This window comes from Falco naumanni, chromosome 1 (assembly GCF_017639655.2).
Source record: "Falco naumanni isolate bFalNau1 chromosome 1, bFalNau1.pat, whole genome shotgun sequence".
Taxonomy (NCBI): Eukaryota; Metazoa; Chordata; class Aves; order Falconiformes; family Falconidae; genus Falco; species Falco naumanni.
Window position 1 is genome coordinate 57206640 of NC_054054.1, and position 21517 is coordinate 57228156.

Below are 21517 nucleotides of genomic sequence, written 5' to 3' on the forward strand. Positions count from 1 at the left end.
TAGCAGAAAAGTACTTGCTAACTATAGCAGAAAACACACATTTCAGTTACCTCTAGAAACCAATTTGAGAGATTTCAGTACAGGACAAAAGAAATGAGGTAATGAACTGAGTTTATTACCTCCAAAAGTTTTGGGGGTAAACTTCCTTCCAAAATCTCTGGTTCATTAAAAAGCAATGATGGTTAGCACCAAAAAACTGACAATGACCAAGACAAGTCCTCAGACACATAAACCTTCACTGTGCTCCAGACCGTCCATCCACCACAGGGCTTCAGGTACTAGGAGGCACCAAGTAGTGATTAATACTGACTTTTTAATGGTTGCAATCCTAATAAAGGAGTGTTTATAATTAGAAAAGGCAGTGACTTCAATATGCAAGTTGCACTGCAACTACTCAGTTTTCCTTTTTACTAACGTCCATAGCATTTTTCCAGGGTCACTGCTATGCTGGTGCTGTATAAATGATTTTTTTTAAACTACGGCAATGGTATAAGAGCTATAGGACTAGTGGTTTGGTCTTCTTCCTTTTTTCTGTTTCCTGCTGAAAGTCACAGCATCTTTAGCTTTCATCAGCAGAGGCTCCACCAATGAATAATAAAGCATGTGAAAACCTAAGCTAATGTTGTTTTATACCATTTACTTTCTGGTTTTCACTCTCGTAAAACCAGGCCTTGTTGATTTGCAGTTCTGCAAAGTTCATCACCCAGCCCTGGCGCGTTTGGTAGAGGAGGGAGGACTTGGTAATTCACACGTGCAAGTTTATACGAACAGTAAACCTGAGCCCTCTCACCCTTCAAAGCAGTGTGCTACTGTCAAAACCCATCTCCTTGCAATCAAAACACAGCCACAAATGTGTCCGCTTGGCTCACTCTGCAGGGAGCACTGCCACGGCCATCGGCCTGGGCGACTGGTCCTGCCACCAAGGATCCTCTTGTTCATGCGAGCAGCTGGGCGACGGCCACAGTCTAGTAAGGAACAGATGCAGAACAGAGTTATTTTTTACCACAAACGCGGTGCATACAAGACCTTCTACAAGAAAACCGGGCACAAAGCAGTATTAGCAGAGTCATGCATTTTACACTGAACAATAAAGTCATCAACAACCACACAATAATATCAAACACACTGAGCCATTTTCATCCCTTTTTATATCAAAGGATTTGCTCTCCTCATACTAGTTTTGGCCGGCTGAGCCTGAAATATTAACCAAGCTAAGCCTGGGACCCTGACTCCCTTTCTCTAAGGAGTTACCAGGCTGCCCTTGGGAAAGTTTCGTGGGTTTATCCTTGTTTCTCTGTCAGCTAGCAATGTGTTTGGGCTACTTTGTACTATCCATAAGCACCACTTCTGGGAAATCTGCTCAGTAATATTAAGGCTTTCTGTAAGATGGGTGTGGGGTGAATGTCACACCGTTTACTCAGCTACACGGCGGCAAGCTTGCTTTCCCTGTGGAAATTACTGAGGGAGAGTGTTTGAAGACATTTTAGTACTCTGTCCGTTCTACTTTATAACCTGCTTCCACTGGAAATTATACCAGATTCCCATCGGCCAGACAGTTACTTTTCTGAAACAGTTAGCCCTTCACTTTATATTCTGGATTTGTAAGGTGGCAGATATTATTTATCCTGTTTATACTTGGTCTGATTCAGAGAACAAAAGAACACCAACAGTTTCTGCAGTCAGCCTCCCAAGGCACGGTATGCTGCTATTGCATATATCTGCAGGATATTAGGGGTGAGGAAATAAACTGAAGACATGGTTATTTGTAACTTGTAATTCTTACTGTATTCACTGAAGAGGGCAAGAGGTTTTAAGTAGACTTAAAGCAATGTATGTTAGAAGCAAACATCTTTGACAGGCTCCTATGATTTTTTATTTTTTTCCTGATAAGTAAGTAAATGTTTTGATTAGCTTCCCAAATGTAGGTCACGCTTTGTGATTAATTTTCCCTGTGTCGAGCTAATTCATAATCTAAGTGTTCTTCAACAAAGCTCCCCTTGCCTGTAGAACATGATTTCATTGAAGATGAAGAATTTCTGCATTTTCAAACCACTTAAACTTGCACAATCTTCTGTGCCTACAGATTTAGTCTGCAGCTTTCTATTTCAGGTTCTTCTGTCCCCTTGAGCTTCACACCTAAACAGATCACAGCTTCAACGCCCAGGCAGATACCCTACTAACCACTGTGGTGGGGAAGGATATTTTCAGCAGGAAGTTTTATCAAATTAATTCTTGGAACCTGACCTTGGAACCAAACTCATTCTGTGGGAGCAGGACTGGGCTACTGCTATACACAGCTTTGTAGTCAAAAAATAAGAAAAGCTGGTGAAACTGAATAGGAAAAAAAACAATGCAAACCTGGATGTTTCAGAAGTGTAGTCAAATTTCAGAATTAATTGGTACTAAACATCTGCATTTGTTAAAGCAATTCAACATATTTTGAAAAACAACTGGTTTATATGAACTTTCTTACCTTCTTTAGTGCAAAAGACAGCCACTTTGCTTCTGCTTCGACACATCTGTCTACATATTGAAACAAGAACATGGTGGAAATCTCAATTAATTGATGTAATTTTTGGTAATTCTCAAATCAGCACAGGTATTGTACTCGTTGTTGTGAACCAGCTGTTAAAAGTTCCCCCAAACTGTAAAAAGAAACACAAGGAACTTCTTATGCCAGATCATCCATGGTTTCTAGTATCTGCCTGGGGATAATTCAAAATATTATTTCAGCTTTACAATGCATTTCACGAGTGGGTGCTACATATTTTGCAGACTACCTCTGCTCTCTGGGCACTGATCCAGCTCTGAGGTCAGCTGGGATGTACAGTCTGTCAAGTCTTAATTTATAGCACCTGAAAGCAGAGAGATTGCCATTCTCCTCTTCCCTTACAGCTGAAGGATATAATTTTTCTTTGAAATACCTTTGATAGCAGATGATCTTTCATGCCCTAAAAGTTTGGGTGTTTTGAAAAAAAACAGGAAGTTTGCAGAAGTATTAGAACAAAAAAATATCATTTCTATTGAAAAATTTCAGATGAGAGAGGAAAGAAGTTATAGTAACGTAAAACAGAAGTAGCACAAAACTGAGATGAAGGAAAGCAAAAGTAGGCACACGGAGACACAATCTTTTTAGTACTCTGCCATTACAGAAGAGTTCCACTACAAAAAATAATGGAATCAAGCAAGAGAAAAGTAGGTGTATTCCTCAGATTTCTGCCTTCACACATGTTGTACCTCTGCTTTTGGCCAAGGCAGTCTTTCCTTGTGAAACAGAATGATTTTCTAGGGAAGAAGGATGTTCTGAAATCTAGGCATTTGGAAGAGAACAGGGAAACAAGTCTGCTTCCTGAAGAATGTAGTTGCAGATGGGGATTAGGTAGCTCTCCCAGTTCTGTCCTGGATGTTTAATTTCCTTGGCTTTTCAGTCTCAAAGTCACACTTTGAATGTCTCAGCCATGAGATCCTGGCTTCTCATTAACAACTACCTCTTTAGTCAACTTAATTTGAAGAAACACCACCCTCTGAAGCCAGAGGAGCTGCTAAGGAAACCTGCTGTAAGTGGACGTAGCTTCTGCTGAAGAAGCTGTGGTTGCTTCAGATGTATGAATCCAAACTTCATGGGCTGCAGAGGGTGGCAAGATGTTGCTGCAGGTTTTGCTATATCGTACTTACGGGACTTTCTTGGTCAGCAGGGATTTAATGAAGCTGTCTGGTCCGGGTGCTTCAAAGGCATCACCTCTATGTCACTCAAATGCTGTTAGTCTAGCAGAATGGGCCCCTTAGGATTCACAAGGTGGACTCAAAAGAGACTAAAATTGTAGTAGACACTAAAATTGTTAAAGACTAATTTAACAACTCGCATGAGTATGTGCTGGAACTTATACACAGATACCTGGGAAAAAAAAGAGCTTACCAAAGGGAATTTGCCATCCTCCATTGATAGGTGACTGCCCACAACAGTGAAACAAACCTCATGTACGTTACTTACCCATTCACTAGAAGTGCATGTACAGTGGATGCATTTCTGTTCTTCCAGTCTGAGTGCAGGTTCAGCCATTTTTGATTCTGCATTTCCTCATTCTCTATTACAATCTCTGTTTTGGATGGTCCTCTGAAACAAATGAAAGACATTCATAGACCTTCCAATAGGTTTCTGTGTTAACAGTTATGAAGGTGATGAGGCCCTAACGCCTCCCATTTACTCCAAAGATACACAGCTAAATGTTATGCCAAAGCCACGTGTGGCAGAATCATAGTTAGGGGAATGAAATCATGCCAAGAAGCCAGGCCAGCTGACATATTACTGTCACTTATGTTGCATTTTCTGACAAGAACAGAATTGGAATCAGGAACAGCAAGAGCCTTCTGGTGGCATTTACTGTAGTGCATACATTGACATACTGTTTCTACAGTTTCTTGCCTCCAAAAATACAAAAAAAAAAAAATAGATCTTCATATGTAGAAGAGGTAAAACAAAAAATATTTTCTTAAGTTCCTGTCTTTGGAAATCCATTAGAAGGTAACAGTAAATAGCACGCTGGGTCTTGTTAATAATCCTTGACAGTATCTCTAAGTCCAAGCTGTCCGCTTTGCAGAATAGAACACATCACAGGTGACAATGTCAAACCTGTCCTGCAGCAAGCCAACAGGAACGTGAAAGTAAGTTAGAATGGTTCACCAGGAGATACTTTCATATATCCACTTCCTCAGTTTAGTTTTGGCCTGATAGACTCAAGCCACTGAAGAAATTGCTGTTTTAGTAAATCGCAATTGCTAAATGGAAAAAACAGTGTACTTTTAAAATGGCTTTGCAAGTTATGCAACTTCCCAGCACAGAATCATCCATGATTAGCCATCAATCCCTGTCGATGACAAGGACTTTCAAGGACTGCTGTCCTGAACGCTGGTCAAAGGCCAAATTCTAAATCCTAGTTAATGGAAAAGAGAGTGAGAAAAGTTCAGAAAAACTGTGATGTGTCCTAAAATTTGCCTCTCCACTCAGTCTCTCATGGCAGTACCTATGAATGCCAGCCATATTAGTAGTTTGTCTTTAAGTCAAATTTTCAGTATGAAATATATTTATTTTTAAATATTTACAAAAGTGCAGCATCCTTTACCCACCTTGATTGCATAAATTAAAAAAGATCAAATAATTCTGTTTTATGGTAAAATTGTCAATGCAACCATGTGGAAGTGTTTTCAGCAGGGCTGGCAGAATTAGCTAGGCTCTGAGGTCACAGCCCTGGATCCTGCCTGTTGCATGACTTGTTTTTCAGAACCTTCTCTGGGCATATTAAGCAAATACCATTCCACAATCTACTACCCAGAATGTGCAGGCAGATAATAATGAACATTTTTAAAGACTGTGGGTTTTTCCTCATTTAGAGAAAATATTAGCTGCAAAAAGAGCTTTCTTCCTCAGTGCCTGCTTATAGCAAACACATTGAACTCTCCTCTCTTCATCTTCATCACTTGCTTATTTCCCACTCTTTTTCCCACCAAACACACACAGACTTTTTTTTCTTAAGATGATGTTCTGTCTTACGATCTTCTATGAACAATTATGTTCACCAGTTCATAACTCTGTACGGTGGTATTTTGTGTAGCTGTGTCTGATCTATAAAATATGTACTCAAAAGGGTGCAAATACTGTGCCATCTGATGGATCCAAACCTGTATCATCCCAAATACCGGGTTATTTTGCTGAAACCTGCAGTTCTGAATTACAGCTTGTGATGCTATAATCATAATGAAGTAGATAAGTACTTCTAAACCAGGGCAACAACCTGCAAGACACTTAAGCCTATATGAAATCTTGTAATTATTAATACAAGGTATTACACTTGGTAAAAGCAAAATTATGACTATGCCTTTTTTCCTTGGTGGTCACAGCTTGATATAATACACTTAAAAACAGTACGCCCTAACTTATGTCTTTAGAATGCCTTCTGTAAAATTTATAGAGCACTCCCTCCTTGATGATGTTTACAATAGGTTTTCTTGCAGATAGGCAAGGGCCACCCCATGTCTTCTTTCATCTATTTAATTAGAAATATCCAGAAATAGAAAGAGCCTCATTTCTAGCTGAAGCAAGCTGGGGACTGGTTAGCACATACTGTGAATTGCCAGAGAATGAGACAACATGAGCCAAAAATCACAGAGGAGTAAGGACTGGGGCAGGTGTGAGCTTCTGGGTCTGAGGCTTTCAGCATCCAGGGAGGGGCTGCTATACCAGAGGTATACATTACATCAAGGACTGTAAAGCACTCAGAGAAAAGGAGGGAGGTAGAGCAATGGGGACTCATTTTAGCCAGACCCATCCTGTGCTCCAGAAACACAGCAGGCAGCAGGGTATCCTCAGCCCCTCTTGGAGCTCTAGCACACAATTTCTGCTATGGACACGCTCTAAAGAAAAGAGGAGAAGGATCTTTCAATGGACTGCACCCCATCAACTCATGGTGTTATCATTTCTTCAACAGAATTTTTTGCTTTACCGAATTTCTTACATACTTCCATAAGGCTATAAGCTGCTAATTACTTTAAGGTATCAATCTACATCTTTGAGTTTGAAATTAGCTCTCTTGCTCATTTTTTTTAGTGGCCTGCTGAAGCTGACCTAAATTAAGTCAATCTGCACAAAAGTGGTATGTGTGGCCATATATAATATTTTTCAGGATTTCAGGCAAACCAAATAAAGAAACGTTTTTATGAAACACTTTCAGAAGTCTGTTTTGCCTTCTGCGGTTTTCTTTTTTTTGGTTTTTCTTTTTTCCCCCTTTGGTTTGCATATAACAGAACAGCTTTGTTCAAAAACTCGGTGTTGATTTTAGACTAATGCTTTTAATTATTACCCATATTGGAACAATAAGCAAAATTGAAACCGTATTTGTTGACTGAAACCATATATACCTGGAACACCATATGCAGTTTTGAAACACCTCAGTTTAAGAGGATAGTCAGAAACTGGGGAGGGTCATGCAGGTGGCTTTCAAATTGTCTAGGGGCCTACGGCACTGACACACAAGAAGGAGCTGAGGGAACTGGGCTCGTTTACACTTGTGAAGAGGAACCTAAGGGACAATTCAATAACAATCTGCCACTGCTTGGAAAGGAGTTGGAATCAAACTTTTCTCAATGATGTTGCAAGGGGAAATGGCCTAGAGTTGCAGCTTTGGAGACTTATAGTGGTTGAAAATAAAATATTTTTTGCTAAGAAGGTGGACCAGCCCTGAAACAGAGAGACTGTGGAATTTCAGTCCATCAAAGTTTGCAAACCTTGGCTAAACAGAGCTGTGGTTGAGCTGATCTCATTTTGGCAACACCCCTGCTTCAAGTGGGAGATGGACTAGATGTTCTCCAGATGTCTATTACAATGGGGATTTGATGATTCTGTCGCACAGTACGAATACACTGTATTAACCAGCACCTACACTGAAGAGCTTATTCTTACAAAAGGCTAACAGTTACTAGAACAGCTTTTTTACACATAAGAGCATCTTTTAACATTACAGTACAGTCACTGAAATACCTACATCGCTTAAGTAAGTTTGTTAGTAATATCTGCAAACATCAGACATTCATACCATGGCCACAATAATGCACACCTTTTGAGTGGTGATCTTTGAACCAGATCCTCCACCAGGTTGCCAAGATAACTTACAAATTCTGCCTGAGTTCACGTGACTTTATGTGACTCATGGTGCTATTTGGATGGAACCATTTGAGTACTGAAATATTACGTTAAGACCCATAGTGTTCTAAGAATTAATTACTGAACAGACCACAAAAATTCAACTGTCTCATGTCTGATTTTAAATATCTACAATAAATTTTTACATTCAAAAGAACTATGCTAGAGCTTCTGAGTCAGATGTAACACTCAATGAATACCCTTTACGGTTCTTGTAGTGTCAGTCTATGGACTTCTCCAAGACCATATCAAAAGTGCCATAGTTAAGTAAATTTACAATACCTGCACAACAAACAGCGATTTTTTATGATTATTTTTTCTCTCTTACATTTGAAGACAGAAATACCAAGCTTAGTGGTAAAAGACAGGTATGTTTTTCACCTAGATTTTCATTAGGCCCTCCATGCTTTTTTCAAGAATGAAGTGGGATTAGGACCTATGAAAAAAATTGTTCCATGAGGCTTTCTTTCACTAAATAGTAAAAAAAACCCAGTTAACTATCAGAAAATTCAGCTGAAAGAAATCTTATAAGGCTATCTGATCTATTCCCCTAATCCAAAATAAGATCAACTATACCTAAATTCTTTCTGACAGATTTTTGTCTGCCCTGTTTGTAAAAATCTCAAATGATGGAGAATCCTCAGCATTTCCAGGCAATATATTCCAGGATTTACAGTTAACAAGTTTTTTTCTAATGTTTTTTCTAAATCTTCCTACCTGTCATTTAAACTCATTACTTCTGTCTTATTTCCGCTGGAAATGGAGAACAGTTTATTCCTTGCCTCTTTGCAGCAGCCTTTTACGTAACTGAAGGCTCCTATACCTCCCTCCTCCTGACTGACCAGGGGTTTCAGCCTTCTGTCACAGACCATGCTTTCTGGGTCTCTGGTGGTTCCTGCTGACCTATTCCAAACTCTCCCCATCTAGTCTAAAATTTAACACAAGCTCAATACACCAAAGGGATTAGACGAACACTCCTGGTTAATTCAGGCCATTTCTCCAGTCTGTCAAAATTTTTTACAATTCTAATCCTGTCCTCCAAAATGCTTTCAGATCCTCCCAGCTTGATGCAGATTGAGCCATTATTAAGCGTGCTTTCCACCCTATCATCTGAATGACTCACAACAATACTGAATATCATCCTGGACACACCGGGATGTGTCTAGCCCCCCACCAATACATCTTCATGATTTGACAATGAAACATCAACAGTCTCATATCATTACATCTTTGTCCATATCTCCTTACTTATTTCAAAAGGCATTTCACATAGTGTGAAATTTAAAAATATATCACATCAACTAGTTCTTCCCTATCCACAGTGTCTCTGCCTTTTCAAAGAACAAATGAAGGGAATCTGGCATGATTTGTTGTTGATAAATATATTCTGTCTGTCATTAAGACCTTTACTTCTGCATTATTTGTTGATAATTGAAGCTAGGCAACCAGTTTGCAGATTTTCACATCTTACTCTTTTTCTCTTTGTAATGAAAGACGGCATACCTAAGTTTTCAGCCTTGTATAGCCATTCTCCACAACTTCTCCAAACTGCTGGCTACTGTGGTTGGCAGCCATAATGGAGATCTGCCATAGCCATAAATCTTAAATGCTCTTGGATGAATTTCAGCAAAACTAGATACTTTGAAGAGCTATGTATAACCTATTATTTTCTTGCTCCAACCCTAATTCTTAAGTCTTTGCCATCTTGGAAACATAACGTGTTTCACTGAGGTTTCTTTGTGGTTTCGGTTTGGGTTTTTTGTTTGTTTGCTTTACTTTTTTGTTTAGTATCGCTGGCTTTTCTGATTCTTTCTCCAGATACTTACACTGTTGTTCTGTACCAGTTCTTGTAAGTTTAAACTACATCTCCACTACTCTAGAATTCCACTTCCAGTTCCAGATCACTGTACAGCTTGTGCCTCAGCCAAGTTAGTCTTGCTGCTTCACAGAAAGATGTCTGCTAGATCTAATGACATCAAAGGGCACATACAATTCTAACATGTCTAATTTCTTTAATCTAAGAAGTTTCCTTTAATCTAGGGCAATTTAAAGAAAAGTTACTCAAGGCTTCTACAATATCAGTTACTCATAAAATCAGAAAGACAAGACATTCTAATTTATCGTAGCACTTATGTCTAGTGAGTGGGAAATTTTAAATTAGAATTTACTTGTTTTTCAAATTTCAACCTAAAAATTAGAATATTCCTTTAATACATTTAATTTCAAGCTATGAATTCCCTTATGTGTGTTTAAGAGAGGGATTCTTTGAATTAAAAAGGAAAATAAAACCCAATCTGCCTTCCACATTACAAAAGCGCTCGCAATGGGGAAAAGTATTGTTTAGGGTAATTTAATTACAAAAGTTTTACAGTGGAAATATTACAGAAATAGTTTTCAAAGCACTCTAGCCTGCTACCTGCTGATTGCTGTGCACAACAACCAAAGTTTATAGCATAGTTTATAGCGAAACACAAGGAACATTATGACTTGGGTACTAAATCATAATAAAAAAAATAGAAGGCAAGGGCTAATTTTGCATTACAAAGTTAATATTCTGTTCATCATGAAAAGTGATAAATCTGGGTTACTTCTTTACAGCAATGTTTTTTATACCTCATTCTCCCTATTCCACTCTGGAAAACTCTCTCAAATGTATTAAATTGCAAGTTTAGGATAAAGTATAATCCATAAACTGGATTCTTTCTCCCTTCACAGTAACATAACATTTTTCTGTTCAGCTTCTATAATTCCATTATTTTAAGCCTCATGTGACACCAGGCTTGAAAAAGGAAGCCTTGTGTTATGCCAGAAGGTAATGAATAACGTGTGTATGGGCACTAATATAAAACAAATTAGGCCTATTTTAGAGCTGGAACAGCATCTGTTTCATGTCTGTACTTACTGGTTAAGATGTTTCTTGGTCTTGAGTAGAATTTTATAAAGCTATGGCTGTTCCATAGACTATGGAATAAAAAAATCAAAAGCTTGATTTTAACAACACTGAAATCAGAGGAATCTGAAATTTTGATGTAAAAACATAATGGAGGCATAGAAAGGGGAAATGAAAAAGATTCACAGCATTGACAGAAAAGTAAAGCACATATGATTACATAATTAAAATTTTTGGTGGAAGGTAGGTAATCACTGTGATATTTCCAGGTTTCAAAATGCCTGTAGTCTTATGTCCTAACTGATAAACTACTCAATCATATCAAGAATGAGATAACATGTAATTACGCTGAAAAAAAAAAAAAAAGTTAACTTGCTTGCTTTTTCTCTGTGTGCTGGATTTGGCTGGGATAGATTTAATTTTCTTCATAGTACCTGGTAAGGGGCTACATTTTGGATTTGTGCCATTAACAGTACCAATAACACAGGGATGTTTTCGCTACTGCAGAGCGGTGCTGACACAGAGCCGAGGGCTTTCTGCCCCTCACCCCAGCCCAGCAGCGAGCAGGCTGGGGGAGCACAAGGAGCTGGGAGGGGGCATAGCTGGGACAGCTGACCCCAGCTGATCAAAGGGATACTCCATACCATATCGTGTCATTGCTCAGCATACAAAGCTGGGGGAAGAAGCCGAGGACGTTCAGAGTGACGGCGTTTGTCTTCCCAAGTAACCATTACACATGATGGAGCCCTGCCTTCCTGGAGATGGCTGAACACCTGCCTGCCCATGGGAGGCAGTGAATAAATTCCTTGGTTTGCTTTGCTTGTACACACGGCTTTTGTTTTACCTACTGTTCTTTACCCTCAACCCATGAGTTTTCTCACTTCTACTCTTTTGATTCTCTCACTCATCCCACTGGGGAGTGAGTGAGCAAGTGGCTGCATTGGGCTTAGTTGCTGACTGGGGTTGAGCCTTGACACACTGTCATTTGAGTCTCTGTAAGTTACAGAATTCATAAAGTATGATTTTTGTAGCTAAACTTAAAAAAGACCATTCGGGGCCATCTAAATTTAAAAATTCAAATAAAGAAATATATTATTTCCTTACCTGGAAGTCTTAATTCAGCTTCAAATTAAATGTAAAGGCCTTCATTTAAGGTTAATTAGCTTTTAGTTTTAAAAAGATGGACACATTTCAGAGAAAAATATTGTTTTGAAATCAAATTTTAAGTGTTTCATTTTAAAAAGTTGAAACAAAGTAACTCGCCTTCTCAATCTTTTTTCCCCCACTAAAACTATTCACTGAATTTGAATGGAATTCACTGTTATTTTTGTTAAACATCGTTCTTTACAGAATTATTATTCACTAAGAAATGTTGCCATAGTTCTACTGGTAATAACACATTAGCTAGAAAAAACAATTCAACCTGCAGATTCCAGAATGAATTTTCAGGACTGACAGTTTTAATATCTGTTTAGTGTTAAATTGAGTAAATTTGATTTGGAAGCCCCTAGGGAAAAAAAAAAACTGGGTTTTGTAATGCCATTTGTACAAGCTGTGACAAAGTAGTTTGAAAAAGGATTTATGATCAACAATTAGAATAAAAACCAATTCTTTGGTTGGCAGTATTCATGTATCTTTCTATTTCTCTTAGTCAGTCACAGAATGGTTGATGTTGGAAGGGACCTCTGAAGGTCATCTGGTCCAACGCCTCTTGGTCAAGCAGGGTCACCTACAGCCAGTTGCCCAGGAGCACATTCAGACAGCTCCAAGGTTGTTTGAGTTATTAAATCACTAACAACAATTACCTTTGACTTAAACAAAGAAAACTATCCAATCACGGAGCTAGAAAGTGCTATATGAGCTAAGTGACCGTATGCTTAATGACTACTTGAAGCAATCATCACAATTTGCAAGGAAATACTAGGTTGAAATTTCTTCAGAAAAAGTCTTATTCCAATAATTTTGAAGTGCATATATACATGAAAGATGAGACAAAATCTATCAGACTGAATCTAATACAACTCTAATGCATTGATTAAAATCTACATATTTTAACAGTTTTACAGTTGCTCAAAATTACTGAAATAGTTTTCCAAATCTACCACAGCTTGTAATGTTATTTTCAGTAAATTTTATTTGATAATTTGCTGCTGCTCTTAAACAAATAAATGTAATCTGAAGAATTTTCTATTTTGCTAGGTCCTCTAAAGATTTAATAGATCACACTGCTACTACTACTTTTTGCACTAGAGGAAAAAGTGTGTGTTCTTAGCATAAGAACTGCTAAGAACACATACTGCAGAACTTGAGCAACAGCCACCATTAGCCCAAAGCCTTTCAGACACTGCTTGGAACTTGCAGAGTTTTCTGTGATCATCATGCATCACACACCACATTGAGTGTGCTGTGCTGTGAAAAACTGTAGAAACACATAATATGTGGAATTAGAATTGGCCAGCAGTCAGGAAAATAGCTCAGATTTTGTGCAATAGGCAGAATACTATTAACTTTAACGTTGCTTCAGATGCAATGCTTATAAACAGACTGATACTCTATAAAATGTGTTGCCACTATCAGCTAAATTAACCTAACTTTAACCCGTCATTTAATTATCTTAATTTTTTTTAGATTAATCTAGGCTGAAGAATTAAAAATATCTACAAGCTGTTAGACATTGCTTTCATGTTTTAGACATTCTCACATTATATAACAACTGGGAGTTGTCATTTGGGAAACCACCACATACAGTTATGAAAAACAGTTTGCAGAGCTTTACAGAAAATAAAAATACCATATGCTACCATTCATTGTAATTCATGGTCTAAGGTATTAAGAATTCTCAACTCTGACATCTCGCATGCACTGTTTTTCTCTAAGAATAAACAAGAGAACTATTAAATCAAAATCAGGTATCATCATAAGTCATTATTAAAGAAATCTGCATAGGCACAAAACTGGGGGGTTCTGCATAGTGCTATAACATGGACAGAATTTCTATAGTCCCAGCGTTCATTTTCTGAAGAAGTAAAATGAAGTATTTCCCATTTGGGATACCTGAAGAAAAGCACTGCTTAACATACATTATATTTACTAAAAAAGAAAAAAAAAAGGATAAAAAGGGATTTTTTTTCAGTCTAATGAACAAGTCTAATTACAGTCTAATTTACCTGTTCCCTCAGCGGTGACTGGAAATAGCCTATTAAATACACCAGTGTTATAAATCTCAAATTCAGATTTTCTTGCTATCATAAATCAAAAAAATAATGTATGCAGGACATAATTGCCAACAGATGAAGTTCATGGCTTTAGACGAGATTTCACAGTGGTGTGAAACTCCAATTCATCATTCAATCCTCCACCATATAGAAAAGTTAACCTCTGTGACATTTTCACTGAACCCCCTATGCAATGCTAACAAAAGAATTAGATAATTATATTAACTCGTATTACACCTTTTCAAAGTTAGTTCTGGTGAATGCATTATAATCTTTTTTTATTCTTACAGATCTTCTTCAAAGCTAATGTATGGTATTTTTGGCATCGCCACTTTACAAAAACTTGGAGAATAGCTAAGGAAATCAAGCTTCAGGTGACTGACAAAATCAGGCATTAAGAAAGGAAAGACAAACACTACTCTGGTTTTCTGAAGAACTGCCAGGAAGAATCAGAAATTAGTATTAGAGTCAGACTGAAGTTGCAGACTTCAGATTTGAACTGGAATTTCCCTCTGCCCTTCACACAGTCACCTGTCACTACAAGAGAGAATTTGCAGAAAAATTGATTTGTAGAATATCTTCCCCTGTTAGAAAATGGATTTGCAAGATTTAAGAATTATTTGTGTCTCATACTTTTCTTATAAGTGCTAGGATTGATGACATCCGTTAGCAAGCCTCAGTGAAGAAAGAGGAAGGTAAAAGTTTCTACTTGTGCTAATTTCAGTCTAGGCACACCTCTGAAAAAAAGGAAGGAATCTGAGTTCTTGTGATAGTTTATAACCTCTTCCATTTTCCTAGCAGCAAGCATCATTGGAAGATTAAGCAAATTTTGTTAGGACTAGGAGATTGAAATATTAAGAAGGAAAAAATTCATAATGTTAAGACCATTGTTTTTTTCTTAGACAACAAAGTAGTTGTAAAAACAATAACTATTTTGTAAGGTATCAAAGGAGTTAAAGCTTATTAGGATGTTATATAAAGTTAAAGCATTAAGATACTGCCAATGTTTTTTAGATATAGTAAACTAGCTAGAGGAGTACAGAATTGTGTGTTAGAATGGCAGACAGTCCATTCAGCATGGGAGGTCCTGGATTCAGGGCATCTGTTGGAACTGATGTAAAGCATCCACGCAGTGCAAGGCAATACAGAGGAGGTTAAGTGCAGGCACTATAAACTGTGTTTTTTAAGAAAAGTACAAAGAACAAGATTGCATGTCTGTATATGTGGTAGTAAAAGGCAGGCAGAAAACACACTTCTTAATCCAGTCTGGGCATCAGACACTGAAAAAAGATACCCTTCTATACCCCCAGGTTTGTCTTTTCCTAGTAGGAGACAGCTTTGGATATCAGAGCAGATGAACTTGCATTTTATCCAACAGTTATAGATCGCATCAACTATTCCATAAAGCAGCTACCACTTTAGTGCAGTAAGAAAGATGCATAGAGGCTATGGTTTTTCCTAAGTTTCGCACACAAAGCTCTATCTTTAACAATTATTAGTCAGAGATACCCAAGTTATATATATGTATGTTTGCCTAGCTCACAGTACTTATTGCAGAATGCAAATGAACGCAGAGAAATTTTCCTGTATTTTGTAAGACAAGTCTGCTTTAATTCTTTAGGAAGAACAGACTATCACATTGCCAAACAATTCTGAGCCTCAGCAATTACTGCAAGTTCAAAGATTAAGGCTTGGCAATACATCGTTATCTTTTCAACACACACTTTTAATAACAATCATGTAACATTTATACAGTGGTGAAAGGGCCTCAATTTTAGTGAGCTGTTGCTCCTGCTATAGTTCACAAAATTTAATTACCTCTTTTCTCTATGAACCATTTCCATACTAAATCCAACATTGCAGTGATCAACAATCATTCACATCTAACTCCAGCACTCCAATTGTCCTACGAAATTCATCAATGCTACAAACTACTGACCTTACCCTAAACCCATCTGATTGCAGGCCAGTTGGCTTAAATTCTCTTGCCACTCATCAGCACAAACGTGGTTATCAGCAGCTGACCTGTGAATGGTCAGGAACATCAAGGAATTCATGTTTTTAGACAGGGTAACTGCAAAGAAAAAGAACAACAACTTCACTATTATTTCACAGTTTTATAAATGTCATACTGAAGACATACAACTACATTTACAAGTTTTTCAAGATGCTGGCACTTTTGCTGATTTGATATGCTCGATAGCCACGTAATTCAAAACCAAGGCAATCATGGGTACCAGAACCTTGCTAACATTGATGTGCATGAGACACTAACCAACAAAGGCATCTTGAGGATTAGAATAAACCAGAACACTCGTGACTCACCAGCACAGGTTCACATGGGTTTCTGATAGCTTTAATATTGTTAAATGATATTTTACCCCACAAACAGTCCAACTGAAATCACTGAAATAATTTGTGGGATGAATGCTGCTTGACATAAGTGATACCATCATTTGTCTCAGTAATATGCACTGTTCCTGTCATAACAATATGTGGGTGTGATTAGAGAAAAACAACTACTGTTTACAAGAAAGATCATATTGCTCCTCTCTTAACCCATGCATAACTGTGTGTGAACTACTTTTATTACACACCAAAAGCTTCGCAAAATGGCCCAAAATGAAAATTTACATCCCTGCCTTTCTAGGATCCCTTAAAAGATGTTGGGTTGTGTGCATTTCTTCCCCAAATACATACCGGTTTTAGTTAAACTATTCCTGACTTTGATAGTACTAATCTTAACATAGCCAGTAATGATGCATTTTTCCTATGTGCTAAAGGTGCTTTTGCTTTTCTCCCACAAGAAAGGTATGTATTAATCCCAGAATACCCCTTTTCAGATATGCATTTCTAGAACAGTTCTTCTCTGTTGCATATGCTTTATTAAATGCTGTTGTTTATTAATGTTCATACAATGTTAAACATATTTTAATATTTGCACAATCTACTTCAACGTGAATACAAAATACTTGCTTCTGTAAGCCTCGGTACACCTTTTTTCTGTATTTAAAAATACAGAAGCATCTCAAAACTTAGTAATATAAACTACTGTCATGTATAGAAATACTTGTTAACTCAGTGAAATCTCAGAGGACATACTACCACTTTCCAACTTGCTTCTTTTCAGTTCAATTTTTTTAAATCCACCTTCATTTTTATTTAAAGAATAATACTTGGAGAGTTTTACTTTAACATCACACAAAAACATGAGTCCTAATCTGAATACAGATAGTAATAGCAGGTTACATCGTTCTGCAGGTCTTTCGCCAGTGCAAAGGGGACCTAGTAGGACCATCATATTCTCACAAGCTCTGAACCTGCAGCATTGTAGTCAGTGGGAGTTTCACACTGATTTTCACAAGTACAGAATCAGGGCTTACAAGCTTTGCTCAAATGAATTCTACATCTGAATGTCTTCCTATCCTCTCTCTTCTATCCGCAACACTTTACACACCATCTACATATTTTAGAAGTTCCTTGTCACTTTTCCTGTATCTTTGCACTATGACACTGCACACTGAGCCTTTCCTTTCTCTTTTGCCCACTTTCTTGCATGCTTTCCCAGCCACAACCCAGCCTCCCTTTAGTAAGAAAGGGAGCATCTCTCCATCATGACAATTGTATTCTACATCAAACCACCAGTGATTACTACCATCACTCAAACATCACTTCCAGGCAGCATGCACCATGGTGGAAACTTACCACAGTCCCATTCATCTGAGCTGTCACTGCAGTCTGCTTGCCCATCACACCAGAGCTCACGTGGCACACATTCATGATTGGCACATTCAAGTTCACTCTCTTCACAAAATGCTGCAAGGACAAAAACATGTTTCACTCTGAGAAAGAAACGATGAATGTGAAGTTCACATTGAGAGTGAAGAAATGGAGGAGGGTGAAGGCCGGCACAGATCAGATTTATGGAGATAGAAAGCGAGACAGATTTACAACAAAATTCAGGATGGACGTCACTGAGGCCGAAGGTGGTCTCTGTCATGCAGTGGCAGAAGCAATCACAACTCAAAGGGAAGGAGGGGGGTCTGGAAAGTGCAAGATCTGTTTGTGGGCTTGTCATATGAAACCTGAAAAAAATATTTTATTGTAATGCATACATATTTACTTTCATACACAGCAATTCTATATTCACTTTTGGATATTCCTTTGCTACTTAAAATCATGGAATTATGTTTATTTCCACTTTAGAGATGGGGAACTGATTTACAGATAGACATGCTCCACTTCACAGTTAGTTTCACAGGATTTCCTGAATCTCTGTCCAGTGCAGGAATCACAAAAGCTTCCATTTGAAACCGACTTTTAGCTTTCCCACAGTCATATCAAACCCCCTCCAAAAAGGCAGGCATGTAGCATTACAGTACCCCCTCACTAACACACTTTTATTCCAGCTTCTATAAACCCCATCATTAGGGAATTTTGAGAGCTGCAGGACAGCAGAGAGGGAGATAATGCGTGGAAGGAAGCTGCATTCAGTTTTGCCTATGTTTGGCTGTTTGACTGAACCCAAGCATTTATTTGCAACACTAGTGCAAAAAACGTACTCCACGGTGAAAAACCATAGAGATAGAGCAGTCAGTGCTGTCTACTCTGACGTAAGTGATCTTTCTGGCTCCGGAATAAAGTGTGCAACACTAGAAAAAGCTCTCTAACTCTGCCTTCCAGGGAAGCTGGAAGCCCTCTGCTGGGAAAGCTTTGCTGACATTTTGGAATGTAAAGAGGAAATACAGTCTGATAACTATAGACGAGCTTAACTCAAGCCCTCAATCTTTTCTCTGCCATGATCTTAAGGTGTGATCATGAGCAAATATCTTTAATGGCACCTTCCTTTTTTTAGATTACAGCACACAGACCACTTGGAAGTCAAATGGTATAACCTTCACAAGGAAAAGCAGAATAAGAAACATTCTGTGGGCTGACTCTTCCCAAGAAGAAACAAAGTTAGATCTAGTGATATAAGCAGGATGCCAATCATTTTGGCAAATGTATTCATATGTTCCACATAGCACACCTCCTGTCCCTGCCAACACAACTCCAGAGACTCAGGAGTAACTTTTTTTAAATTGTAGAACTATATCCTATGGTCCCAGCAAAAAATGCTGAAATACCAGGATTGCCCCGAGAACTAAAACTTCAGCTTTCAACCAAGTTTACCAAGCATCTCTTTCTTCTGCAGGCTGAGTGTCACCCTATATATCTTTTCTAGTTCCTTGTCTTAGGGACATGTCCCCCCTCCAGGTTTTCTCAGAAGAAGAGAATTCAGCGTACCACTAATATATTCATGCAAGTGAAGCTTACATCTCATGGCACCCACTCCCAGCTTCTAATGCAGGGTGGGAGCCTGCAAAGCAGCTGCTGTTTGCAGGTGTTCCACTTCCTCCCATCCAGCCAGTCAGTTGCATAGTTGAAAAAGAACACACAGGGCAGCTCCCGCAGGGGACCAGGGGCCTATTGCACACTGTCAGCACTCTGAGCCAACTTACAGTGTGCATATAGGCAGTATGCCCATACCGTCAGAGTACCATGCTAAGCTTTGCATCTCTGATACAGCTTGGACTGTAGAAGCAGCCTGTGGAGGCCAGTGGGCAGACAGAATCTAAGAAATGTCAAGCAGAAGAGAAATCAAATAAAGCAGGGAGACGTATGAAATTTACTGAAGAACAGATCAGAAGGAAAATCAAGTGGAAATCAAGAAAAAAAGAGCAGTGAGCAGCTATACCTATACAGAAAGAAGTTGAGACAAGTTGGGAAAAGGAGGCAAGGAGCTAAGAGGAATAAAGAAAAGAAGCATGAAGACACAAGAAGGAGGGAGAGAGGGCTGGTGTGACCAAGGAGACAGCAAAGATCCAAGGATGTGAACAACAGAGGACACAAGATGAGGAAAGATCAGCGCCATATAAAAACTGAAAAGGAAGCTGAGGGAATGACTAAGCCTTTCTGTTGTAGAAAACCTTTTTTCTTTCATTTATTTTTCACCCCGAGATCCCCACAATGTGATCAGCCCCTCATGGGACCAACAAACTGCATAAGCACTTACAGCAGTTCTTTTCATCCATCATGTCAGGGCAGTCAGGGAAACCATCACAGATCATAGTGTGTTTGATGCACAGCTTCTTCAAAGGACATTCCCAAAGACCCCTTTCTCTACAACCTGGAGGCAGAGAAGCACAGTTTTGAAACACAAGCATGCAATATCAAATCAACTGTTTTCTTCTTCCTTAATCCTGAAACATCCAAAATATTTTCACTTGCAATTTAAATTTTAAAAGGTACCAAGAATAGTTGCTAATGAAGAAATGAAAATAAGATTGTCACAGCACACACTTGAGAAATGGACATAAAATATATATTGCTTCATAATACTTCAGTGTTTTTAAAATAATAACCTGTATTATGCTACATATATCTATAAGTAATAGTTTAGGTATCAGCTCAACTAGCGGAAAACCCATACAGCACTACTCTTGAAATACATTTTCTAGTAATATATAAATTTTTCTAATCCTTTGGTTTTTCAAAAACAAATCCTATGACAGCATGGAATCTCCATGAAATGGTGTAGAAATACGTATTTTTTTTCTGGCAGGACTGATACAGAATCTAATACAGATTACGATGAAAGGTAGAGGGATGCTGTTAAGCACTGACCACAAACACTTTTCCTGGTTCCATGATCTGAGACAAAACCAGATCGAAAAAATGAGAAAGACCCAGTGGTTGTATGAATCTTTCGGAGGGTTCATTTATTACACAGAGAAAACACTGCATTCTTGTCTCTTCAAAGTCCTGCTAACCAGCCTCTCTGATTTCAAGAGGAATACTTAAAAAACCGTGTTAAAGTGCTTTGACAGTAAATTTCCTGTTAGTCAGCTCCAGCAAATTAAGAATGGCTCAAGGTACATTTTAGAAAAGCGTTTGCTCTTGTTTTATTTCACTATTTATTTCCATCAACTAATAAAGCACTGCACTGTGATACCAGTTTAAATACTTTGACATACTGATGACCTGCACATCTGATATTCTGGTTTGATAGGAAGCCATAAAACCAATGTGTTTTCCTGACTAGAACAGGTGGTTTGATTGCCTTGTTTGGCCTGTTCTGTAGATGGTAATACTAGTTTTCACTTTAATCCAAGCTCAAGTTCAGGTGACAGCCCTGCTGTCCCCGCATGCAAATAACTGAGGTATGAACCCACTGCCTTTGAAGCAGCACCTCTGTTCTCCTGGGCCTGGAACTACAGCAGCATATCAGCACTAAATTGCTAAGCAGATACACTGTTTCTAAGAAATGTTATTCCAGAAGCCAGTATTTTACAAACATGAACCAGAGAATCACTACTAGCTCCTATGATTACTGGAAAAACCTACTCACATTTTAACTGTAAACGGATATGTGGAGCACTTAATTTTGTTTAGATTCAAAAAGCCATGTAAATAAATGTTACAGCCCAGAGAAATAAACAGGCTTCAACCTGTGAAACTAATTCCATGTGATCAAAGAACTTTCCTGGGTATCACTATTTTCCAGGTCTCCTCCTTGACAGTATTTGTGGTAACTATTAATGAAAAATTAATTGAAACCAAACAAAACCTTTACTTTTAATAAAGAACAAATAATGTCAGTCATGTTAGGAACTTAATAAGAAAATAAAATAAAAAAAGCTTAAAAAATATGATTTATGAACCTTGCAATTTTTTAGT

At 38.2% G+C, this 21517-nt stretch overlaps 1 protein-coding gene across 1 annotated transcript in view; it reads right to left on the minus strand.

The window, feature by feature from the left end:
* Positions 1 to 21517, minus strand: part of CORIN (corin, serine peptidase) — a 149293-nt gene that overhangs the window by 12202 nt on the left and 115574 nt on the right. Inside the window, 6 exon segments of the mRNA XM_040600424.1 lie at positions 791 to 965; positions 2474 to 2523; positions 3992 to 4114; positions 15743 to 15872; positions 17504 to 17614; positions 19854 to 19967. Of these exon segments, the coding sequence (XP_040456358.1) occupies positions 791 to 965; positions 2474 to 2523; positions 3992 to 4114; positions 15743 to 15872; positions 17504 to 17614; positions 19854 to 19967 (703 nt within the window).